The 22,861-nt window shown below is 38.8% G+C and overlaps 1 protein-coding gene across 1 annotated transcript in view; it reads left to right on the forward strand.

The window, feature by feature from the left end:
* Positions 1-175: 175 nt before the first annotated feature.
* Positions 176-22,861, forward strand: part of si:dkey-192p21.6 (uncharacterized protein LOC565246 homolog) — a 27,892-nt gene continuing 5,206 nt past the window's right edge. The window contains exons 1-16 of the mRNA XM_055021725.1: positions 176-232; positions 515-679; positions 807-901; positions 1,658-1,779; positions 2,934-3,052; positions 6,002-6,071; positions 6,137-6,203; positions 8,130-8,194; positions 14,040-14,116; positions 14,759-14,789; positions 14,869-15,029; positions 16,921-17,033; positions 17,789-17,910; positions 18,446-18,569; positions 18,650-18,736; positions 20,486-20,563. Coding sequence (XP_054877700.1) covers positions 532-679; positions 807-901; positions 1,658-1,779; positions 2,934-3,052; positions 6,002-6,071; positions 6,137-6,203; positions 8,130-8,194; positions 14,040-14,116; positions 14,759-14,789; positions 14,869-15,029; positions 16,921-17,033; positions 17,789-17,910; positions 18,446-18,569; positions 18,650-18,736; positions 20,486-20,563 — 1,479 coding nt within the window. The 5' untranslated portion in view covers positions 176-232; positions 515-531. The remainder of the gene's footprint in view (positions 233-514; positions 680-806; positions 902-1,657; positions 1,780-2,933; positions 3,053-6,001; positions 6,072-6,136; positions 6,204-8,129; positions 8,195-14,039; positions 14,117-14,758; positions 14,790-14,868; positions 15,030-16,920; positions 17,034-17,788; positions 17,911-18,445; positions 18,570-18,649; positions 18,737-20,485; positions 20,564-22,861) is intronic.

Here is a 22,861-nt window from a genome sequence, read left to right on the forward strand (position 1 = left end):
TAATACAATTTGTAATACTACCTTTTTAACTATATTTTATTAATAAAAATTATTCTAGTTTACACACATTATTAAGTTAAAATAATTTATTAAAAAGTCATTTACCACATTCATCTTTCTGATTGGATTGCTAGCATAGTTAGCCTAGCAAGCTAGTGCGAAATGAAGTTTACCGTCAAGAAAAAGATCGAAGGAGCCGTCCAGCTGCCCGGACATTTAACAATAAATAAAAGTAAGAAAAGTATTCTACAAGTTGATGTCTCTTCGGATATTTTGTAACATTATCTGCGGGTTTTCAGAGAGGGTCCCAACCCGAAGCTAATGCTAATAGCTTCGGGTTCATGGCGCGGGAAAATATAAGAACCTCTAAAACGCTTCTAAAATCATACTAAAGTTTAGAGTTTCTATCAGCCATCCATTTCGTAATTTATAACGATGTATTAGCCGGATGTGTGACTTCAGGCAGAGGAAGAAACACCTTTTTGTGTCGGTGACCTTTGACCGGGTTTTACAGGCGGGAGAGCCGTAAAGATGAGCAGCAGGACAGACAGTCCCAGCAGCAACATGATGCATTCCTGCAGGCTGCGCTTTGCAGCCCTGTTGGTTTCACTCCTGGTTCCCTGCAGCACAGAAGGAATCACCAGAAACGAGGAGTTTGATTCTGTGTTTCCAGAGGACGGTGAGTGGCGTTTGATTTCTGTGGCATATTTTCTGTTTTCCTCCAGTTGTTCGTGTGTTGTGATGTGAAACGCCCTGTAGATGTCATGTTTTTATGATGACCCATAAATCAGGCTGAATCTCTGCAGGACGTCCTCTGAAACTGGACCAGGCTCTGCTCACGTTTCACAATAAGCTAACAGAACCGGTCCGGGTTTTCTACACCTCAGATTACTGCTACAGGGTAACAAAAATAACTTCATAACAAACTAAAAAGTTAGCTACAAACTAAATATTTACTTTTTCTTTTAATCTTTCTCACAAAAAAATGCAGAGTAAGGTAAATATTTATTTTGCAAGCTAAATATTTAGTTAGCATGCTAACTAAGCTAGACATTTAGTTTACAAACTAAATTTCAAGTTGACAAGCTACTAAATATTTAGTTTATCTTTAATTCAAAAAATTTTTTGTTTATAATTTAGATAATCTAATTGTGTCAAACTAAAAGAGAAGCTAAATTTTTAGCTTCTCATTTATTTATCAAGGTAAGAACTTGACTTGATAACTAAATATTTAGCTTATTTAGCTTGAGTACACTAAATATTTAGGTCTCCAAACTAAAGACCTAGTCAGCAAGCTAGCTAAGCTAAATATTTCATTGACAATTTTATTATTTTGCTCCAAACTAAATATTTAGCTGATAGTTTAGTTGCCAAAAGCCAGCTAAAGAAGCTTGTTTATAACTAAATATTAGGCAAGTGAGCTAACTAAACTAAATATTTAGTTTAAAATCTGAGTACTTGGCTCCAAGCTAAATATTTTATTTGCAATATGAATACTTAGTTAGCAAGCTAAATATTTAAGTAAATATTTAGTTTGAAGCTGTGAATGACAAGGTGAAAATATGAATTTTTTTCTCTTATGTCTTATGTCATTTAACTTTATGTGATTTGAGACAGATTTAGTTGTTTAAATGATTTTTTTTTTTTTATGTTCCAGTGTGTGAAGCAGCAGCTGGTCACCGTGAAGCCCAACAACAACAATGCATCTGCAATAATCAGCACTAAATTCGCCCTGACGCTGCAGGTTGAACCGCAGACCAGGAACTCGACGCTCTGCAGGTGAAAACCAGCTGCTAGCATCGCTAACATTCACCGTTTCTCCTGCTAGCTTACAGACGGCGGCATCAGCATCCTATTATTTACTGGCCTGTTTGAGAAACCATGTCCTGCTTTTGGGAGCTGAGTGACGTCGTCTCTGAAACCTCTGAGGTTATTGATCAGGAAGCTTTCTGGGGTTAACAAGAGCCGATATGCTAATATTGATGACAATGGTTCACTAAAACCTGAAAGCAACAGAACAGAGACATTTTCCATCTGTATAAACTCAGCTGTGCGTTTGGGGATGGATTTACTCCCATAATCACCTTTATTTTTCTCGTCTTTGTTTTTCTGTGATCAATGCTGAGGTTTCTAACCAGACGATTGATTTGCTTTCCCCCGGTGAGAGAAAAAACCCGTCAGAGTGGCAGCCGGTTTGTCATCGCAGCTCCGGATCAATAGCAACATGCAATCTATGTTTCTGTTCCTGAAACTGGAGACAATCAGAGGTCAGGAGATTTACGCAGCGCTTTTAGCTTTTTTAACATTTAGTCAGGTCACAAATAATGAAATGTTGGAACATTTGACATTTTGACAGTCAGCTTCTGCAGGACATTTTTATAAATAATATTTTTGATCTTGTTTGTTTTTCTTTTTTATAAAAATTTAGAAATAAGAACAAAGACACATTAATATTTTTCACCCTGAAGTTAAATCAAAACAAACTTTTATTGTTTTAGTTATAATTACCAAAATAATTTCTATTTAGGTTTTTTTATAACTTTCTTTCAGTTCAAAAGTTGACATACATTTATTTGGTGATTGTGATGGAGAGGAAGTAGGTGAACTTTGAAACATGTCTTGTTCCTGTGCATTCAGTTAAATTAATTCACAGTTTGAAATTTAACTTTTTCATTTTAAAATATTACTTTGAATGAAATTGAAAATTGTCATGATGTGGTTTTAGCAACAAACTGAAGTTTGGTTGCAACTGGAATTCATGGTTCTGCCACCAGGTGGAGCTCCTGAGCTTAACAGATGAACCTGAATCCATTAACACGTTTTTTTGACTTTGCACCGTTTTGATGAGAAAAACATCAGGCGGCTTTTGCAGAAAGAACAGCATCAGATAAAAGCTTTTCAGGGAAATTTGTCTGCCGGTGTTGCGGCTGCAGATGGAGTCGAACATATAAGGAAGGAGGCCATTACTCTGTTTGGATGCAGACGCCCTCGGCCTCCGCTGACCCGATCTGCAGCGTCTCAGTGGATAAGAGTCCAAACAACGCTTACCTGCGTAAGTATAACACACTCAATGTGGATGCAGTGACAGAACCGACATTTGGGTCACACAGAGCACAACGTTTACTTACCTGAGTCAGAACAGAGCGGTACGGAAGAACATTAGGGCCACTGGAAATAAATACTTTTTTGTTGAAATTGTTTCTGTACCATCAGGAAAACCTAGCATTAAAACTCTAATCTACCAAATACATTTGCAACAGGTTTTCAGTGTGGATAAAGTGCAGATTAATAATTCCAACAACAAGCAAATTACTGTCACCTAAAGTGTTTCTTTTTTCTTTTTCTTGCCAAAGTCACTTTTGCGAAAAAATGACTCGGACTTAATTTAGCGAGGTAATGGTATACTAACCACATAACTGACATACACCTAAGAACGTTTGGCTTTTATTTGGATTTAGACATAAATTGACACATGATTAGAATTCTAAGAAAAAAAAATTAAAATCCTGAGATTTAGGTAAAAGATTTCCTAATAATGTCAGAATAAAAAAAATGTAATAACTGAAACAGAAGTCTTAAATCTCAGAAAAAGGACAGAATTCAGATTTTTTTTCTGAAAAAAAAAAAATTGAATTCTGAGGGGAAAAATTGTCAAAATTCCTAGACTAAAGTCAGAAATCTGAAACAAACCAAAAAAAATCTGAGAAAATTTTTGAGGAAAAAAAACAGCACTGAGAGAAAAGCTAAAATTCTGAGGTCAAAGACAAAACTCTGAAATCAAAATCAATTTTCTGAGAAAAAAGTGGGAATTCTGAGGAAAAAAAGTCAAAATCCTCACATTAAAGTTTAAATTGTGAGGAAAAAGTCAAAATTCTCCCAAAAAGTCATAATTATGAGGAAAAGAGTCAGAATTTTGAGAAAAGTCAGAATTTTGGAGAAAAAGGAGTTCTTTTTTTTTTTTTTACTTTTTTGTGGCCCTGATGTTCTTCCATAGATCAGAACCGCTCCTCTCTCTGTGCATCGATCAAACCGGAGCGGCCGTCCTGAAAACGAATGAAAAGAGAAACGTGTGGTGCTGGTTGTGACGCGGCGGCTGCATTAGGCGGCGTGGAGGGATTACAGGCGTAATGGGATTCTGAAAGCGTCTCTGCATAATGCACACTCTACTTAACAACACTGCAGATTATGCTCAGATCAGACTTTTAAGGGCAAGTGGCCATTATCTGCACCGGTCAGCGTGACTGCGCCTTCCACAGCGCGGCGAGCTTCCATTAGCTCTGCAGACCGGTGATTACTCCGACCGCCCCTCCGGACCGGATCAGCCTCGGTAATGTTCTGGTCAGCAGCTGGAATCGAGGCGGCCCTGTTAGCAAAACCCGACCTCTTGTTGTTTCATCTGACTTCGTTTGAATATTTGTTATAAATGTTTGCTTTTACGCAACCAGAGGTGGACCGAGAACCCAAAAGTTATACTCGAGTAAGAGTGAAAAAGTATTTGTTAAAAAGTACTGAGTACACTGCAAAAACACAAAATCCTACCAAGTAATTTTGGTCTAGTTTCTACTGCAAATACCTTAATACACTTGAAATAAGATTTAAGGCACTGAAAGTAACTTTACGGCGAGATGTATGAGCTTGTTTTAAGTAAATATTTCCTTAATTTTGTTGCAAACGTTGTAGTTCCTCTGGCAGATTGAGCCACTTATTTCACAATCGTTACCTAGCAACGCCAGCCAAGCTCAGCCCGTCGCCTAGCAACCCAGTTGTAGTTCCTCCGGCAAATTATTTCACTCCCAACAAAACACTTTTTACTTTGTAAAGCAATCTGCCGCTGTGTTTTTGCAGTGTAACTAAATGATCAATCATTAATATCTAAAAATCACATCATCAGATGGAACAAAATTTTGGTATTTTTAGGACAAAATTGACGATAATTCATAAAGTAACAAAAAGTAACTAAATCAGTTAAAATAAGGTTTTTCCAAATCAGTTTCTTTCAATAAAAAACTTTTAACAGAAACTGCAGGTCTGTGTCTGGTGGACTTTGGTTAAAACACGTTTGTTTTTCATTCAGTGGGTAGAAAATTCAGAAATTTCACTCAAGTAAGAGTAGAAATACGTCATAATAAAATTACTCAAGTAAATGGCACAGCATAGTGAAAATACTCCTAAATTATATATTTTTAGAAAGGTTCCTCCTGCAGACTCCATGTTTATCACCAGGATCGGCTGTTATTTTGTTAGACTTTCCCTCTAAATATGTCGGTTTTACAGTGAATGTGGATTTTAAATTGAGTTTAATCAGAAGAGCAGCAATTAAAGGAAAACGCTTCAAGGTGATTTATGATCGGGAGTCGGGAACGCTGGGATTTTTCCAGTCAGATTAAATGAGCAGAACTGATGCGTCAGCATGCATTATTCCCCTGAATTAAAAATGGCTTCTTTCTGTTTGTTTTTCCACTTTGGTCAAACACTGTCACTTTAAATTACCTGTGGCTTGAAGCTGGTAAATCTGTTTTAATCAGTTAAACTCTTAAAAGAAAACTATTGAGAAAACTATTAAACCATGTTAACTTTTGATTTTCACACATTACAAATATAGACTTCAATTCAGTTCTGGTGAAGTTTTTTCTTTTATGTTAATCCAATAAAACAAAAGAAGAGGACATGAAAAATCTGAAAAGTGTGGCTTGCATTTTTGGTCAGTGCTTTGTTTTTGGTTGTTGTTTTTTTTTGTGACGTCTCTACTAGGGATGAAACTTCTTCACTTCGATTTCTGAGTTGTAATATCAGCCAAAACCGATCCAATACAGAAAAATGGCACTGAATTGACTTGAAACCTTAATACATTTAAGTGTAGTCATTACAGCATTAATTAAATAATCATCAGCTAAACTAGGCAATAAACTGTTCTCTAAAAAGTGAGTAGAAATGGTCGTTTATCATGGTGTATTTCTGACGTCTCAGCCTGATAACTTTCTGTTCTCCTTCATTTTTCCAGCTCTTCTGGTGGCGGCTCTGCTGCTGGCTGTCATTGGGTTATTATCTGTTGTGGTGCCTTACATCTACAGGTAAGGATATGTTTCATACGTCGCTACTGGTCTCTCTTCCATCACTCAGTTGTCTTCTCTTGCAGGAGGCGTTGCACATCTAAATTTATTAAAGTAATCTGCTGCCAAGATCCTCTGCACTCTGTGGATAATGTGAGTAAAACGTTTCTTTAATGAATGCATTAGATTACTACCCTAATGAGTTGACTGTAAAACTCAATTGATTTGATTTAGAAATGTTTTAAATGCATGAAAATTATATTAAAGGAGTCCTATTATGGCAAAATTCACATATTGCACGTTTTTATACTTTTATTTTTGTTTCTACTGCTTCTGAAATTAGCACAAGCACTTAGAAAAACAAACTGACGTCCAGCCATTTCTTAATGGTTCCTGTTGTCTGGAAAACGAGCCTTTCAAAAATGTTCAGAATGCATCGTCACAATTCAGCAGGCACTGCCCGTCGCCCAGCATCCCAAACTGAGCCCAGCCCGTTACACTGCAAAAAATCTTCTAGTGCAAACATCAAACTTCAAACAAGATAAAAAATAACTTAAGTAACTTTTCAGCAAGAAACAGGAATTTGTTTTAAGTCGATATTTCCTTAATAATGACTAGAACTATTTACTCGTGAAGTAATCTGCCCGTGAAACCAGAACTTTTCATCAATAGTAAAGAATTATTAGAAAACAAAGTCTTACTTTGTGCTGAAAAGTTCAGCCCATCACCTAGCAACCCATTGACGTTTGATCAGCTGGTTTTACCTCTGTATGCGCTGTACACTTGCTGCAATCTTGTTGTTTGTGAAGGAGGCTCCACTTCTGCTTTTCAAAGACGTACGGTTGTATAATTATGCATCTGTTTGCAGCCATTTTCATGTGTGAGTGTAAACGTTGAGTTTCGGGGGCCAGCAGCAGCGTATTTGGATTTAAAGTGACAGAGGACATAAACGTCTCATTCTGAAACTGAGCAGATAGAAATCTGATCATTTACGAATGATTTTGTGCAACAACAAAAAAAGTAAAACATGTTTTGTATCCTAACTTGTTCAAGGAAGCATAATAGGAAACCTTAAGTTGTTTAAAAAAATTTGCGTTTTTCGTGTCTTGTTGGCTTCGTCATCCAGAACAGCCATGTTGGTGTGGAAAAGCATCAACTTTATACTTTTATTTTGAAATCAAACACATTGCCATGATCCAGTTCTTCCAGTGCATTATTTTCGCTGGCCTGCTATCCAGCCAGAGATGCAGACTGAAACTGCTGTGAGCCTCCAATCATCAGGCCATTGGGGGACACTAATTGAATGATTGATACAAACGTTGGCAGAGCAGAGCTTTTATGGGAGCGGTGGAGCGCCGCGTCCGTCCAATCGTCTCCGTCCCTGGCAGGAGCTGCAGTGTGTCTGTCTTTGGTGAGCATGAATAGCTCCTCTCATTGGAACAAGCAACATGTCTGCCTTCCATATGCCGTCTGCATGGCATGCAGATCCATCATGACATATTAGCGCCGGTGTCTTCCTGCTCTGGTGCTTCCTACTGGTCCACAGAGGCCAGTAGGGCTGGCTAATCCAACTGGGAGGGCAGCAGGCCACGGAGGAGCTGCTGCCTCCAAAGAGAGAGAGAGAAACGATTTTTAAATGTTTCGACCCCGGCGGCCATTTGATCTGTCGCTTTCATCAGAATGTGAACATTTTATTGGAGATGAAACATCTTCATATTCAGTTCCACTTCGAGACATCAACCCCAGACTGGAATAAAGACGGTTCATAAGGAAAACAATACGTAAGGAGATCAAAGATCTGAAATGAAACTGCCCCGCTCAGATGAAAACAAACACCCCAAGCTAGCTAAGATCCAGCTACCAGTGTCACTACCCACTATTTCAGGGCATTTTAAAAGTTTTGCATATTTAAACTGTTTATTTGAAAGGTTCTTGAACTCTGTTTGTGTGTCCTTTGCTTCAATTACACAGCCGAAAATAACCAACACATATGTAGAATAAAATTACAGCCAAACTACCCGCATTGGAATGTAATTTGAGTGCTGAAGCTATTTCATCTCTTGGCTGTTTTTTCTACAGGAGGCTGCGCATGATGGCAGTGAAGCCAAGCCGTCGCGTCTGCTCTCCTTGGATGCTTTCCGAGGGTATGTACGCCATCAACAACCATCCTTTTTATCAGGCTATCACCACTGAGCCCGTTCACATGCTAATCCTTTTTACAGCAGTCAAGACATGATGAAGATCTACAGGCCCGGTATAATAAATAATTACGTGGGTTACCGTCTGGTCACATGCTCCCTGAAGCTATTGTTATGAGGCGGTGTAGCTTTGGGCATGGTTTCTGATATGAGAGCGCTGCTGGATTGGAACAGAGTGTTTCTGTTGGATAGGAGTGATGCATGTGATTGAATCTGGGCTCCCTGTTTGCCTTAATTGTGGCCTGGGGGCAGACACAAAGCACGCCTCTGTGGAAACAGGATGCTGGTGTGGCTTTGACCTCCCCCTTGCCAAATAATTGATGTAATAATATCATCAACATATCAGCACACATCCACACGGCCATAGATCTCCTGCCAAACCAGAGCGAGAGGAAATTCAGCAGAACACGAATTACATCCAGCAGACGACCGGCATCATTCCCATCTGTGGTTTCCCCTCTGCAGGAAAACCAATTTGAATCTGATCTGCACACATTCCAAATGCAATATGCAACATTTTTATGTAGTTTACGAGCAGAACCTGGAAAGACATGTTTCATCTTGAGATTTCACTGCAAAAACACGAAATCTTACCAAGTGTCAGTCTGGTTTCAAGCGCAAATGTCTCAGTACATTTGAAATGAGACAAAACTGGGTGAGAAGTAGTTTTTCGGCAATATAGAAGCTTTTCTTTTAGAGTCAATAATTCCTTAATTTTGATGAAAAAGTACTAGTACCATTCCTAGATTAGTACCTGCTCATACCTAATTTATCTGAAAGCTCATATTGCCAATAACTAGCTATCAGTAACTTTAGCTGTAATGACATTGCTAATATCTGGTTAACTGATCTTATTGCTGTAACTTAGCTAACTGAATATTTACCTGTTAGCTGTTATCATATTTCTAACTTTGGTTAATAGCTAGCTAAAGGTTAGAATAGCTGATCTTGTTGCTATAATCTAGCTAACTGAATATTTACCTGTTAGCTGAAATCATAATTCGAACTTTGGCTAATAGTTAGCTAAAAGTTAGATTAGCTGATCTTGTTGCTCATCCCTAGCTTATCTGTAAACTCTTACTGCCAATAACAGCTAACAGTTTGTTTGTTTAGCTGTCAATGTATTGATAATATCTGGTTAAGAACAAGCCTAGATAAACTGATCTTATTGCTAGTACCTAGCTAAAACATGTTTAGATATTTGTTGTTGTACTGCGAATTATGTGCCAACAGCAAACATAGATAATAGCTTTATTAGTGTATAGTAAACGTAGCTGTTAATGCTAGTAGCTAACAGTAAGCTCGGCTGCTATTGCTCATATTGCTAATAGCTTAATAACAATCTGATCTTATTGCTAAAACATGTTTAGTTATTTGACTTTAAATTGCACATAGAGATTAAATTAAATATAGCAGCTGCTGCATTGCTGAAAGCTAGTGGACAATAAATTTAGCTGTTAATGTTGTGATTGCTAATTCATAGCATGTCCAGCATGTATTGGTGTTTAGCATATTGCTATAGTGAGCCAACAGTGAATACTTTCTTCTTTTTTTTAATCAATATTAAGGAATTATTGACTTAAAGCAAGCTTCTATAGCTTCTGAAAAGTTACTTTTAAGTTATTTTTGTTTTATTTCAAGTGTACTTAGATGTTTTTGCAAGAAACTAGATCAAAAATACTTGGTGAGATTTTGTTTTTGCTGTTTTTCTCCATGTTTCAATCTGAAAACCATCTGGCCTCAGATTACAAACACTTTTGATGTCCTGACTGATGACATGTGAGATGACATTTAATCAAACTGTGACTCAGCACTGAAGATTTACGCTGCAGGTGTCTCTGCAGCCCTGTGACTTATGATCCATAACCCTGATAACTTACAACTTTCTGCAGAGAACAGACGCATCAGTCACCTGCCATAAACGCTGAGGCATTTCTGAAGGCTTTCCTTCTCAGCTGAAAGCTTTTTCTGCTTGTTGCTCTGGCTCCGCTGACATGATATACAGAGAAACCTGGGTTATGGTCGCACGTTAATTTTTCTAAAAGGATTTGGATTTTTAATCTTGTGCCCTCGGCTGAAAGCCTTTCGTCTGGTTTTTCTCTCCGGTGAAATTCTCACCGTTAGTCAATATATTACGAGTATTAGAACTAAACCAGATGGCTGACTCACTGTGAGCCTTACTTTGACTGGCATCCAGGTTCTCTGATCTAGTTTCATGTATGATCAGACAAACAGAACCTTGGCTAAGCTTGCGGTACACCCTGAACAGTTTGCCAACCCACAGGACAAACATCTTTACGCACATTCAAACCTCAGTACAATTTAGCTAGACTAAATAATCTAGCATCTGTATTTTTTTGGCTGTAAAGGTGCAAGAGTGTGCATAGGAGTAACATGCAACTATACAAAAAGATCCTTTAGCTAAATGCTCCTTTACCACTGATGTTTGTAGCCATCAATCCCCTTCTGGAATAATTCTTCTTGGCAGTATTCTTGGCAATGTTGGTTTATTAAACTCTTCCCTGGAGCAACCCTAACATTTAAGCATATAGTGCATTCACTGCAAAAACACAATTTTATCAAGCATTTTTGGTCCTGTGCAAATGTCTTAGCACAGTTGAAAGAAGACAAACTATCTTAAAATTAGTTTCTATTTCGCTAAGAAATAGAAACTAAACTCTAGTCAACAATAAACTTAGCTGAACTGATCTAATTGCTGATCCATAGTTAACTGTTTGGCTAATTGTTTTATATTGCTAATAGCTAGTGGACAGAAATCTTGGCTGTTAACATATTGCTAATGGATAAAAGTGAGCTTAGCTGCTATATTGCTAATGTCTAGTTAACGATAAGCTAAGCTGAACTCTTATGCATGTTTTTTGCTGTTTTTATATTGCGAATATTGAGACGGCACAGCTGTTAGCTGCTAATAGCTATTACTACTTCCCTTGCCAGATTATTTCACTGATAGCTAGTACGTTTTTATCAATATTTAGGAATCATTTACTGAAGAGAAGCTCCCACAGTTTGCTGTAAAAGTCCTTGCCAGTTAGATATGTTCACTAGAAACTGGATAAAAATACTTGGTAAGATTTTATGTTTTTGCAGTGCAGAGTTTCAGCAGGGTTTTGTAAAGACTGTTGAGGAATGAGAACTTTTCTGAAGTCTAATTGGTTGGTAAAACTAAATGTGTCCTGGTTTCAGGTATCTGACTGCGTCCACCAGAAAAAGCTAAAAGCCAAGCATGGTGGAGGTAGAATCATGCTTTGGAAAAAAAGAAAGGAAAATATTAACAGAAACTTCAATTAATTTGGAGAGTATTCACAACACTTATTTTACAACCGCATTCCAAACTGCATTAAAGGGGTCGTATCACTCAAAATTCACATTTTGCACGTTTTTATGCTTCCATTCTGGACTCTAGTGTTTCTAAAAACAACCCAAACATTTTGTTTTGATGATAAATTAATGTTTTTGGTGTCTGGAAAACGAGACGTTTCAAAAACCTCCTGGATGTTGCTAGGTAACGGGCTGGGTTCTGCAAAACCCAGCCCGTTACCTAGCAACTCCGGCGGAATTCCGACCGTCACCTAGCAACCTGAGCTGGATTTAAAGCGACAAGACCCCCAAAAACGTCTCATTCTGAAACGAGGCAGACTAAAACCTCATTATTTAAGAATGATTTGGTTTTTGTTTTGTATAGAGCTTCCGAACCTGTTCAAAGAAGCATAATTGGCCATCTCTAAGTAATTTATTAAACTTTAAATTAATGAAAATACTTATGTAAATGTGATTTCTTTCTTTTTCTGTCTTAAATATATTTGCTAATCTCTGAAGAAGCTTTTCCCACTTTGCCACAATGAGGTCTTTGTATGTGACTTCAGAAGAGATTAATTAAATAAAATTTGGAACAAATTCTATTTGAACTTTGTAACGTAGCAAAATGTGGAAAAAGTGAAGCGCTGTGAATACTTTCCAGATGCGTCCCAACGACTTCACTTCTACTCAACAGCTCGACGCTTGTAGCAAATCTTGACCAGGTTCACAGCTGCCAAACAGGCGTCCAGCTCATCTTCCCTGAGTCATCGGCCCTAATCAAGAAACAAACGCTCTCCTCTCCACAGATCTCCACGTTAACAACCTTAACTTGATTACGAGCTGAGACAAAAAAAGCAAAAGTCCACAATGTTCAGATGCAAAACAAAGCAAAGACCTGTCGTCGAACATCATATTAGCCTTTAATTATCTCCCTTCATCCATAATTAGTTTCCTCACGCAGTGTAATAAAGCTCCCGTTTGGAATCAGACAGCTGGGGGTTTTAATTAAAACGACGGCCAATAAGTGGAGAGATTGCTGCATTTTTTTTTAACAGGGTCTCATCTGGCAGCGGTGGGTTTAACCTTTGTCTGCGTTGCTATAGCAACTAATGGATACCTTCGTCAAAGTTTTAACGGTGGCCCGGGTGTGTGTGAGAGGCGGAGGGAGGGTTTTACTCTGCTTTAATAGCCTTTTGGAAATGATAGCAGCCGATTAAAATCTTGTATCAGCAGGTTGGGGCTAAAAGAGCAGTAATGGCTTTGGTGCACCTCTTAATTGAATCCGGACAGAAAAAAACAAGAGGAGGCAGAGGTAGATGCACCTTATCAGACGGTTTTATCCTCAGAGGTTGAACTAATCTCATTTTGACTCCCAGTGTAACTCCTGTGATTTCTTTTGGTTTTCATTAAACCAAAACCAAAGTGAACAGAAAGGAACTGTAAGCGGATTTAGTGCAGAAACATGTAATAATCTGTACTAGTGTGTAATAATGGCTTCTCCAGGTGTTGATCAAACACAGCGAAGCCCTTCGTCACATGAGAGCAGTGTTTCAGCAGCTTGGCCGGCAGGAAGGCATAAAGTGTATCATATATTAGGTGCAAAGTCTTTAGTCAGCAAAGCCGAGGAGATCCAGAGGACAGGCGCTCATTTCCTGAGTGATTCATAATGCTGAGGCGGCATTCGCCAATAAAAACGGCTTCAATTCAGGGCTCCATGTAGTATTATAATCTCACTTTCATTTCCTGCCGTTCTTTTCTACTTCCTTCTTCCTTGTGTCATTCTTGTCTCCTTTCTTCCTTGGTTCCTTCCCTCATTTTTCACATGGTCCTTGGTTCTGAATTTATTCTCTTTGGACCTTAAGAGGAACAATCTGCCATCAGCACAGAACTTCAGTTATTACAGCTGGAAACTAGAGATCAGGCTGAAATCTGGGTCTCAACCTTCAGAGTCACATAAAGACGGTTACAAAGTTGGCCTTCTGTCACTGGAGAACATTTCCAGGATTAAAGGACTAGTAATGTCTCTGCAACATCTAGAGAAACTCATCCATGCATTTATTTTCAGCCGCATTGATTTCTGCAGCAGTGTCCTCTCAGGCCTGAATTTAAAAAATCAATCCTCCGGCTGCAGCTGATCCAGAACGCTGCTGCTGGCGTTCTGACTAAAACCAGGAAGTCAACGCACATCACCCATTTCTTCACTGAGAAATTAGACTTAAAAAAAATACTGTTGTTAGTTTATAAATCACTGAAGGGCTTAAAGATCTGCTGTTGTTGTATCAACCTTCCAGACCCTTCAGGTCTTCTGGTTCTGGTTCTGCTCTACATCTCCAGAACCAAACCTGGAGAAGCAGCATTCAGCTTTTATGCACCATAAATCTGGAGTCAAACCTTCCCTCCTTCTTTTCTTCCTCCTTCCTTTACTCTAATTAATGTCTCCTTTTTGTGCGCTCATCTGTTCACGCCTCTGCAGGTTTGCCCTGACAGTGATGGTGTTTGTGAACTACGGTGGAGGCGGCTACTGGTTCTTCCAACACGCTCCCTGGAACGGTGAGGCTGAAGAGCAGAACCTGCATGAATCTCCAGAACCAGAACAGATTGGGCTCTGCTGGCAACACTTAGCCTAGCTAAAAGAATGTAGCTATTTGTCAGCTATCTATGTGTTATATAAAATAGAGAGCTAACAGCTAAATACAGCTGTTAGATGCTGTATTGCTAATAGCTATCTAATAGCTAGTGGACAGTAAACTTTGCTGTTATCATATTGCTAATAGCTAACCCTAAGTTTAGTTATGCTATTGCTAATGGCTTGTTAATAAGTTTAGCTGAATTCATTGTATCGCTAATACCTAGCCTAGCTAAAAGAATGTAGCTATTTGTCAGCTATCTATTTGTTATATAAAGTAGAGAGCTAACAGCTAATACAGTTGTTAGATGCTGCATTGCTAATAGCTAACGCTAAGTTTAGTTATTATATTGCTAATAGCTAACACTAAGTTTAGTTATGCTCTTGCTAATGGCTCGTTAAGTTTAGCTGAATTCATTGTATTGCTAATACCTAGCATATCCAGCATGTAGCTGTTTGTTGGTACAATCCTGTGGGATTAATATAGTTCACTGAATCTGAGCCCAAGCGAATGAAGCTCCAGTGAATCAGTTTGTTTAGATCCCTGATAGCTATATTTCTTGCAGGTTTAACGGTGGCTGATCTGGTCATGCCCTGGTAAGTCCAGCCTGATATTTTCTCCCAGTCTGTGTGAACATTGCGTGCCTGAATGACATCCTGGTGTTTTGTCCTGCAGGTTTGTGTTTATAATTGGGACTTCAGTGGTTTTGGCCTTCAGCTCCATGCAGAGGAGAGGAGTCGGCCGCCTGCAGTTGCTGAGAAAAATCACCTGGAGGACAGTTGTGCTGCTGATAATCGGCTTCTGCTTTCTCAACTATTCTCCCCGAGATGGCCCGTGTAGGTCTAAAGCAAACCTCACAAAATGTTGTTTAAATCAGAGCTTTTGGAGAGCTGGAGAGCAAATCAACAACGACATCACTGTGAACAGTCGCTATTCCAGAGGAGGAATCTAAACAAGTGGATATGCAGACAAAATCATACCAATGATGGTAAAAATAGCCCCTAAAAGCCTTAGTTTGTCAAACAAGCTTACCAAACATGCTGGAACTCGGGTTGCTAGGTGAGGAGCAATGGTGGCTGGTTTGTCACGTTACAATATGAAGGTTCATGACCAAAAAACAAGTTAAATTTAATTTATCACTGAATTTAGTTCACAATCTATTTATTTTGCCAACTAAACATTGAATTTCTAAACTAAATAGTTAGCTCAAAATTAACTAACTTAATTAATTTTGATTTTGATTAAGTTATTCAACCTGGAACTAACTAGTTTAGTTCTAGGTTGAAAATTTATTTTCCACTCTAAACATTTAATTTTCAAACTAATATTTTATTTTCCTAAATAAAAAACCATTTATTTTGGCAAATTTAAATTTTTTTAAGTAAATAAAATTTTTTATTTTGTTTTCCGAAATGAAACATTTTTAGCTAGCAAAATAAATATTTAGCTATTAAACAAACTCATTTAACATATTAGTTACATTACTAACTAAATATCTAGCTTGAAAACTAAATATCTAGCTTTCTAAGTAAATATTAAATTTGATAAATTAATAACATGGTAAAAATAGAACTTTTTATAATAAATATTTGCTGTTAATTTTTTAACCTCATAAAATGGCTTCGCCTCCACATTTGTGATTAAAGTTAATCTCCATTTCAGCGACTGGGATTTGTTGGTGCTCTTTGTTGCGCATTAGCCCCGGTGCTAATGGACGTTCCTGCACGGATAACTGGGTTAAGGGAAATACTGCTGTTGAGCGCGCGGTCTCAAGGTCCTGCGGCCGGGGACGTCGAACTGAGGCGAAACGGCGGCTCTTTGGGTAATGGACGAACACAAACAGATAGAGTTACAGGCCTGCTGCAGCTGCTGGACTCTGTGGATCTGACTTCCCCGTGTGCAGCGGCTTTGCCCTCCATCTCCAAGGACGACGCTTTGCGTCTTTCAGTCCCGCGGTTTGATCTAATAAGGGGATGGAGTCACGTCAGCTCGAAAGGCCGAACCCTTTCAATGTCAGTCGACAGAGAGAAGGAGGCGTTACCTTTGTCAGAAGCTATAAATTACACCGTGGATTAATGATTCCTGTCAATATCTTAGTATAACTTTAGAAAGTTTATATATTTTAATGCAATTATATCAGTTGTGTCCAAACGTTTTTCCCCAAAACTGGCCAATTCTAACAACTGGTGTGCCACAATTCCTTCAATAAAACATGCAAAACTTAGTTTATTATTTCAGTTTTACCTGTTGAGCAGTAAAATTAATTTGTATGCCACTTTTCACTTATTGAAAGTATTTTATCTTCCTGAAAGCGAAAATCCACCAAAAATAAACGCTAATGTGTAAAAACTTTCATTCTTTTTTCAGCTTTCTTGGGTCTAAATTATCTTTAACATAGAGATTTAACTGGCGTCTCATCAGTAAGAGCTTCCGCTCCTCCTGTGAACGGAGACATTTCCGCCTCTTATTTGATTTGTTCATTGGATCAATGATTGGAATCGGGTGGTTTTGCAGCACTTTGTGTGACAAAGGTCTCCAATTAACTAATGTGCAGATTACAATCAATCACAACCAAGAGATAACTGGGGAACGTGCTTCAAATATCTTTCTGAACCTAATTCTGTCTGTATTTGAACATTGTTGAGTAATTCCTGCCTGTTGTTTGACTCTGAGGTGGTAAAGTTTCATGTAAATATGTTTGTTCTGAGTGTTTGCTTTGTGTCCCAGTGTCCTGGTCCTGGCTCAGGATCCCCGGAGTGCTGCAGCGTCTGGGCTTCACCTACTTTGTTCTGTCTCTCCTGCAGACTTTCTGGGGCCAGAAACAAATCCCAGAGCGAGCGGTGAGCAATTCATGTCAACTTCCCTTTTGTCAGTCGCTCAACAGAAGCAGACATTAAAAGGGTGCAGTCTGAGGCAGCACATTTAAACACGAGATAATCCAAAGCCATGCAGAAGGAGCATGGCACAAACTTTTTCACCATCTACCTTTAGCATGTTAGCATGTTAAGTAGCTCAGAATGGGTTTTTACTTGTTTTTGAGGAATAAAAACAATAAAGTTATATTAGATTATACTGGTTTTATTTAGTTAATATAAATAAATATGTTTTACAAATGACAAGTTACTGAACTGGATGATGAATGGCTGCTAGCATGTTTTCAAATAGCATCGCTAAACATGTTAGCATCAGAATATGCTAGAATCAGAACATGTTAGCATCAGAACATGCTAGCATCAGAACATGCTAGAATCAGAACATGTTAGCATCAGAACATGTTAGCATCAGAACATGCTAGCATCAGAACATATTAGCATCAGAACATGTTAGCATCAGAACATGTTAGCATCAGAACATGCTAGCATCAGAACATGCTAGCATCAGAACATGCTAGCATCAGAACATGCTAGAATCAGAACATGTTAGCATCACTGAAAAGCAGCATCAGTGGAGGAAAAACATTTATTCCACTTAGTTTATCCATTTATCCATCCATCCATCCATTCATCCATCTGTGTTATGAACCCATTAATTTAACTCGGACGTTGTTTGTATTTTCTGGTATTTTCTCGTGGAAACTGAATCGTTTCCTCTGCAGCCTCAGTGGAGAAGCGCTGTCCAGGACGTCCTGCTGTTCTGGCCTCAGTGGCTGATTATCGTCCTGCTGGAGACGTTATGGCTGAGCGTCACTTTCCTCCTGCCGGTACCCGGCTGCCCGGCGTAAGTCCAAACAAGGCAGCCGCCTGCTCATTAACTCACCGTGCATATTAATGCCACAACAACAGATTTCCTCACCATCTCCACGCCGAGTGACTCCATTTGGGTCTGTTTTGGTGTTGGTCTGCTCCTGGAGCTGCAGGTGTTTGTGATTTATCGGCCTGCGGTGGACCCTTCAGAGGGTATAATCAGCCAATCTCAGTCTGGTCGTGTGGAACCAGAGAAGAAGAGACAGAGGATCCATCTTCCTCGCTCTGACTCTTCTGCCTCTTGTGTCCTTTTTCCCTCCATCTTTGTGACTTTGAATGGTTAAAAGTTTAAAAATGTTACGTTGTAACCTTATTTTTTAGATATTAGTTGAATGTTTTTATCAACAAACAACCAGCCCGGTGCTTATGAAAGGGGCATTAGCATGAGATATTTACTTTTTTTAGTTTTACATCATGATTGATTGGAAGTTGGATGATGGAGGTTGAGGAAATCTGTTTTTGAAAGCGTTAAATATCAACTCTAACAGCGACTGTTTTGTTGCCTCCAGAGGATATTTGGGAGCTGGCGGGATCGGCGATGACGGTCTTTACCCAAACTGCACTGGGGGGGCAGCAGGATTCATCGACCGATGGGTGTTTGGTGACAACATGTACAGATACCCCACTTGCAAAGTAGGAACATTTATCTATTATAATCATGAAACATGTTATTCTCACTGAATTTACTTGTTTGTTTTTTTTGCATTTTGTAGGAAATGTATCTCACTGTGCTGCCCTTTGACCCAGAAGGGATTCTGGGAACCATCAACTCCATTGTGATGGGATTTCTGGGGATGCAGGTAAACTGGGTCGCCTGTTTCTCCTGATTGTTCACATTTATGGTTCCTAAATTGCTTTTGGCCTCATAAAATGCTAAATGCTGCCTCATTATGGATTTATCTGTTTGGCTCTTAAATATGCATTAAATGCCGTTTTACAGAAAGTGTGGTTCAAATTGCGTCCAACTCACCGCTCTATTAAAGCCTTAATCCAGTCGGGACGGCGAGCAAGCAGCTGATCGAAAACAAGTTTCCAAATTAGAGGCCAGAAAAGTTTCAGCAGCAACACAAACTGTAAAACCAGCCACTAGAAAACAGAGCTTAAAAGGCACCAGGGTTTGGAAGTCTGATTTATCATCTAATGATGCAGAATGGATTAGTAATACTCAAGACTCGCTGAGAATTAGGATTATTTTTCCAGAATCATGACTGAAATCTCAAAATTCCTTTTTTTTAAAGATTTGACTTCAATCTGAGAATAAGTTCTCAATTTTTTAATTTTAATCTAAGGATTCCTATTTTTTTCTCAGAATCCTGAATTTTTTTTTTTCAGTTTTGACTTTAATGTTAGAATAATAAATGTTTTTTCTCAACATTTTGATTTTTCTCAATGTTTTTGTTTCATTTCATAGCCCTGACTTTAATTTTAGAATTCTGGCATTTTTTCCTCAAATTTCAGATTTTAATCTGAAAACTGACTTTAATTTTCTGAGGAAAATTCTGTTTATTTTTCTGTGGCTCTAATAAGTGAAGCTGGGTGTAAATGTACATGTGGATGTTTTTTGTCTAATCCACCCAACAGCATCAACTATAACCACAGTTCGTACGTTATAAAGGAGAAACATAAATGTAGCCTTTTCCATTATTAATATGTAACAACAAAACATGACAGGGACGCTGGCCCTTTAATAAATGTAGCATATATTCCCATGAGATGACAGCTGTTCCCCTTCACCGACACAAATCCAAGAGGCTCGGAGAAGAGAAAGCTTTTGGTCGTTAGCGTCGTTAGCGTCACTTATAAGCATTTGGTCTGTGGGAAGCCGCCACCCTGACGCAGCCGCATTGCTGAATCCCCAGGAGGCGTTTGGGCTTTGAGCCCCTCAGTCAGCGAGGAATGGACGACACGCCAGGTGTCCGCTGCCCTTGTCCCTGTTTGCCTGCTAATGCTTCCAGCTGAGACGCATTCATCACCACCAAATTAATCAGATGACTTACACGCCACATCTGGCTGCGCCGCATCAGGGCGCCGCGTCCCAGGACTATTTGGTTACTCAAGGCCAGGCTGGAAAGATTAGAGTACCTGAAAATGTTACTCAAGTAAGAGTAAAATAGTATTTGGTAAAAGCACTGAGTAGCTGATGAGATGATCAGTCATTTAAATATAAAGTAAGTGGAAATTTTGGTATTTTTCGCATGAAAATGACAATAATTTATATAAGTAACAAAAATAACGAAACCAGAAAGAAACATCAGTTTCTTTCAATTAAAAACTTAAGAAACTTTAAGAGAAACTACAGGTCTGCTGAGTTTTTGGTTAAAACATGTTTGTTTTTCACTCAGTGGGTAGAAAATCCAGAAATCTTACTCAAGTAAGAGTACAAATACTTTATAATAAAATTACTCAAGTAAAGTTAAAAAGTACAGTAAAAGTCTTTTCACTCCAAAAGGTAACTGTAATGAGTAACTGTAACTAGTTGCTGCCTGACTGTTGGAGTTCATGTTGGTTTTTGTTAACTGGACGTTTTTGCTGATTTCTTCTCCCTACAGGCTGGAAAGATTATCGTTTTCTACAAGAGAAAGAACGTCCACATTCTGAGTCGATTCCTGGTGTGGGCCGTCATCCTGGTACGTTGCACCGCTGCTCTAAATGAACGTCCACAGGGACGGCACTAGAATCAAGACAGGGGCAACTTGGCCCCCGTTTTACCCAAAACACCAATTAAGCTTCATTAATTTATATATCATTAGTTTTAGACTGTTTAAAAAGTTCTGTTATTTCCTATTCAGCAAAGATACTGCAACATGCAGAATGCAAACATGGCTCTCCGGATTGTTAAAGGTGACCTGTTATGTTTCCTTGAACAGTTTAGGTCAGTGGCCTATACAAAACATGGTCATTACAATTTGTTAACAAACTCATTCTTATGTCATGAGACTTTTATCAGCTGTTTTAGTGCCTCTTGTCTCTTTAAATTCAAATAAGTTGTTACTAGCCAAGCCCTCCAACTCAGCATTTACACTCACACGTTAACATGTTTGAAAAGCACAAGTGCAGCCTCCTGCGCAACCAACAAGAATGCAGCAAGTGGTTTCTGGATTTTCAGTCACACAGTGCATACAGCGATAAAACCAGCTGAACAAACATGCTGAAACTCAGCTTGAGTTTAGCAACCCAGGAGGTTTTTGAAGCAGCTCATTTTCCAGACACCAAAAAACATGAACTTACTAGCAAGAAATGGCTGGACAGTTTTTTAAGTGCTTGTTCTGTTTTTAAAACCCAAATGAAATTTACAACAAGTGAATTTTGCATGACAGGTTCCCTCTAACGATGCTAAGCCCTGGTCCAGGCAGAAGCTGCGTTTCTATCACAAATGTACGCAAAACTTTGTTGATATTCCGCTAATTTCACAATTACGTTATTTCCATTAAATACAAAATCACACCTGAATAAGTTTGTTCACATAATAAGTCTTTTAAAAACAACATCCTCCAAACACGTCCTGTTTGTCGTCTTTGTCATTTCCACCAGTAGTAACATCCTGTTGTTGATCATACGACTCATGTGACGAGTTTTGAAAAATATGCTAATTTCAATAGAACCCAAAAACTACTCGTACAAAAACTTCTTACCAAAAAGTTTTTTTGTTAGTTTTTTCTAAATCTCTGTAATTAAAATTTGCACAAATCTGATTCGCAGCCAGTGAGAAGAAGCTTGTTTCTATTTTCACAGACTCAGTAGGTAAATTTAACCATATTTATTATTTCTGAAATTCTGGAGGGAGTATTTCAGGTTTTCCCTTCATTCGTCACAAAGATCCTGGATTATTAATGGCTGGGATGTTTTACTGCGGCTGTCAGGTAAACTGTGCAACGTGTTTCCCAGTCGTTTGGCGATTAGTCAGAGCCGTTCATTAGCAGGACTTAGCAGAGGACATGTGTGTGATCTCATCACATGTGTGGCTGTGTTTTCGGGAAGACATGAGTATCCCCCGCCTCGGGGGGGTACGCCCTCCGCCTCACATGTGGTTTTAGATTAGAAGAGCTCTGCGTATTGTTTACAGCCTCCTGCAGTGATGTAGTGAAAGTACCAGAAACAGACCCGAAATGTGGAGGTTCTGGAAAAGAAATGGACGCTTCACTGGTTAAATTTATGATAAAATATCCTCTGAAGCGTTACGGTGTTTCTGGGTGGTCTCAGAGCGAAAAAGGACCAAGCTGCCATCAGAAAGGGCGTCCCTCAGGGAGACGACCACCGATACATGAGACGGTTTGTTTTGTAGCAGGAGGCTAACGAGCGTGCAAAACTGTCGCTGGCTTGAAGATTTATGTCCAGAGACGAGGATCGTTTGTTAAAACGAGGTCAGCAGAAGTGCGCTCTGACTTCCTGAGCCGCTGGTTCCCCCGACCTGCAGCGATGACGGAGAAGAAGGAGCTGCAGGCGCTGCCGTCATCGCCAGGCCTTTGAAATCAAGCCGTGCAGCAGAAAAACAGGGATAATCTCAGATTAGCTGATTTACAGTCATGAGAAAATATTTCCTTGACTGGGATAGAGAGATAAAACTGAGTACATCCTATGAGGGAAGTCAGTCTGGATCCTCTGGGCCAGGACAGAAACGATTAATCGGATTAATTGTGATTAATCGGATTAATTGTGATTAATCGGATTAATGTGATTAATCGGATTAATTGTGATTAATGTGATTAATCGGATTAATTGTGATTAATCGATTATTGGCATAATTGTCAACTAATTTAGTTATCTATTAATTGGAGTATACAGACTCAAAAACAGGTCACACATGAAAAATGTGCAAAAGTTTTAATATAATTATCCGATTAATCGTTAGAATAATCGTTTTTGAGCATTTTGAGGTGTACATAGATGATAGATGAACCTTAATTGTTAAATGATAAATGTCCTTC

Source organism: Poeciliopsis prolifica, unplaced genomic scaffold (genome assembly GCF_027474105.1).
Source record: "Poeciliopsis prolifica strain line A6 unplaced genomic scaffold, Auburn_PproV2 SCAFFOLD078, whole genome shotgun sequence".
Taxonomy (NCBI): Eukaryota; Metazoa; Chordata; class Actinopteri; order Cyprinodontiformes; family Poeciliidae; genus Poeciliopsis; species Poeciliopsis prolifica.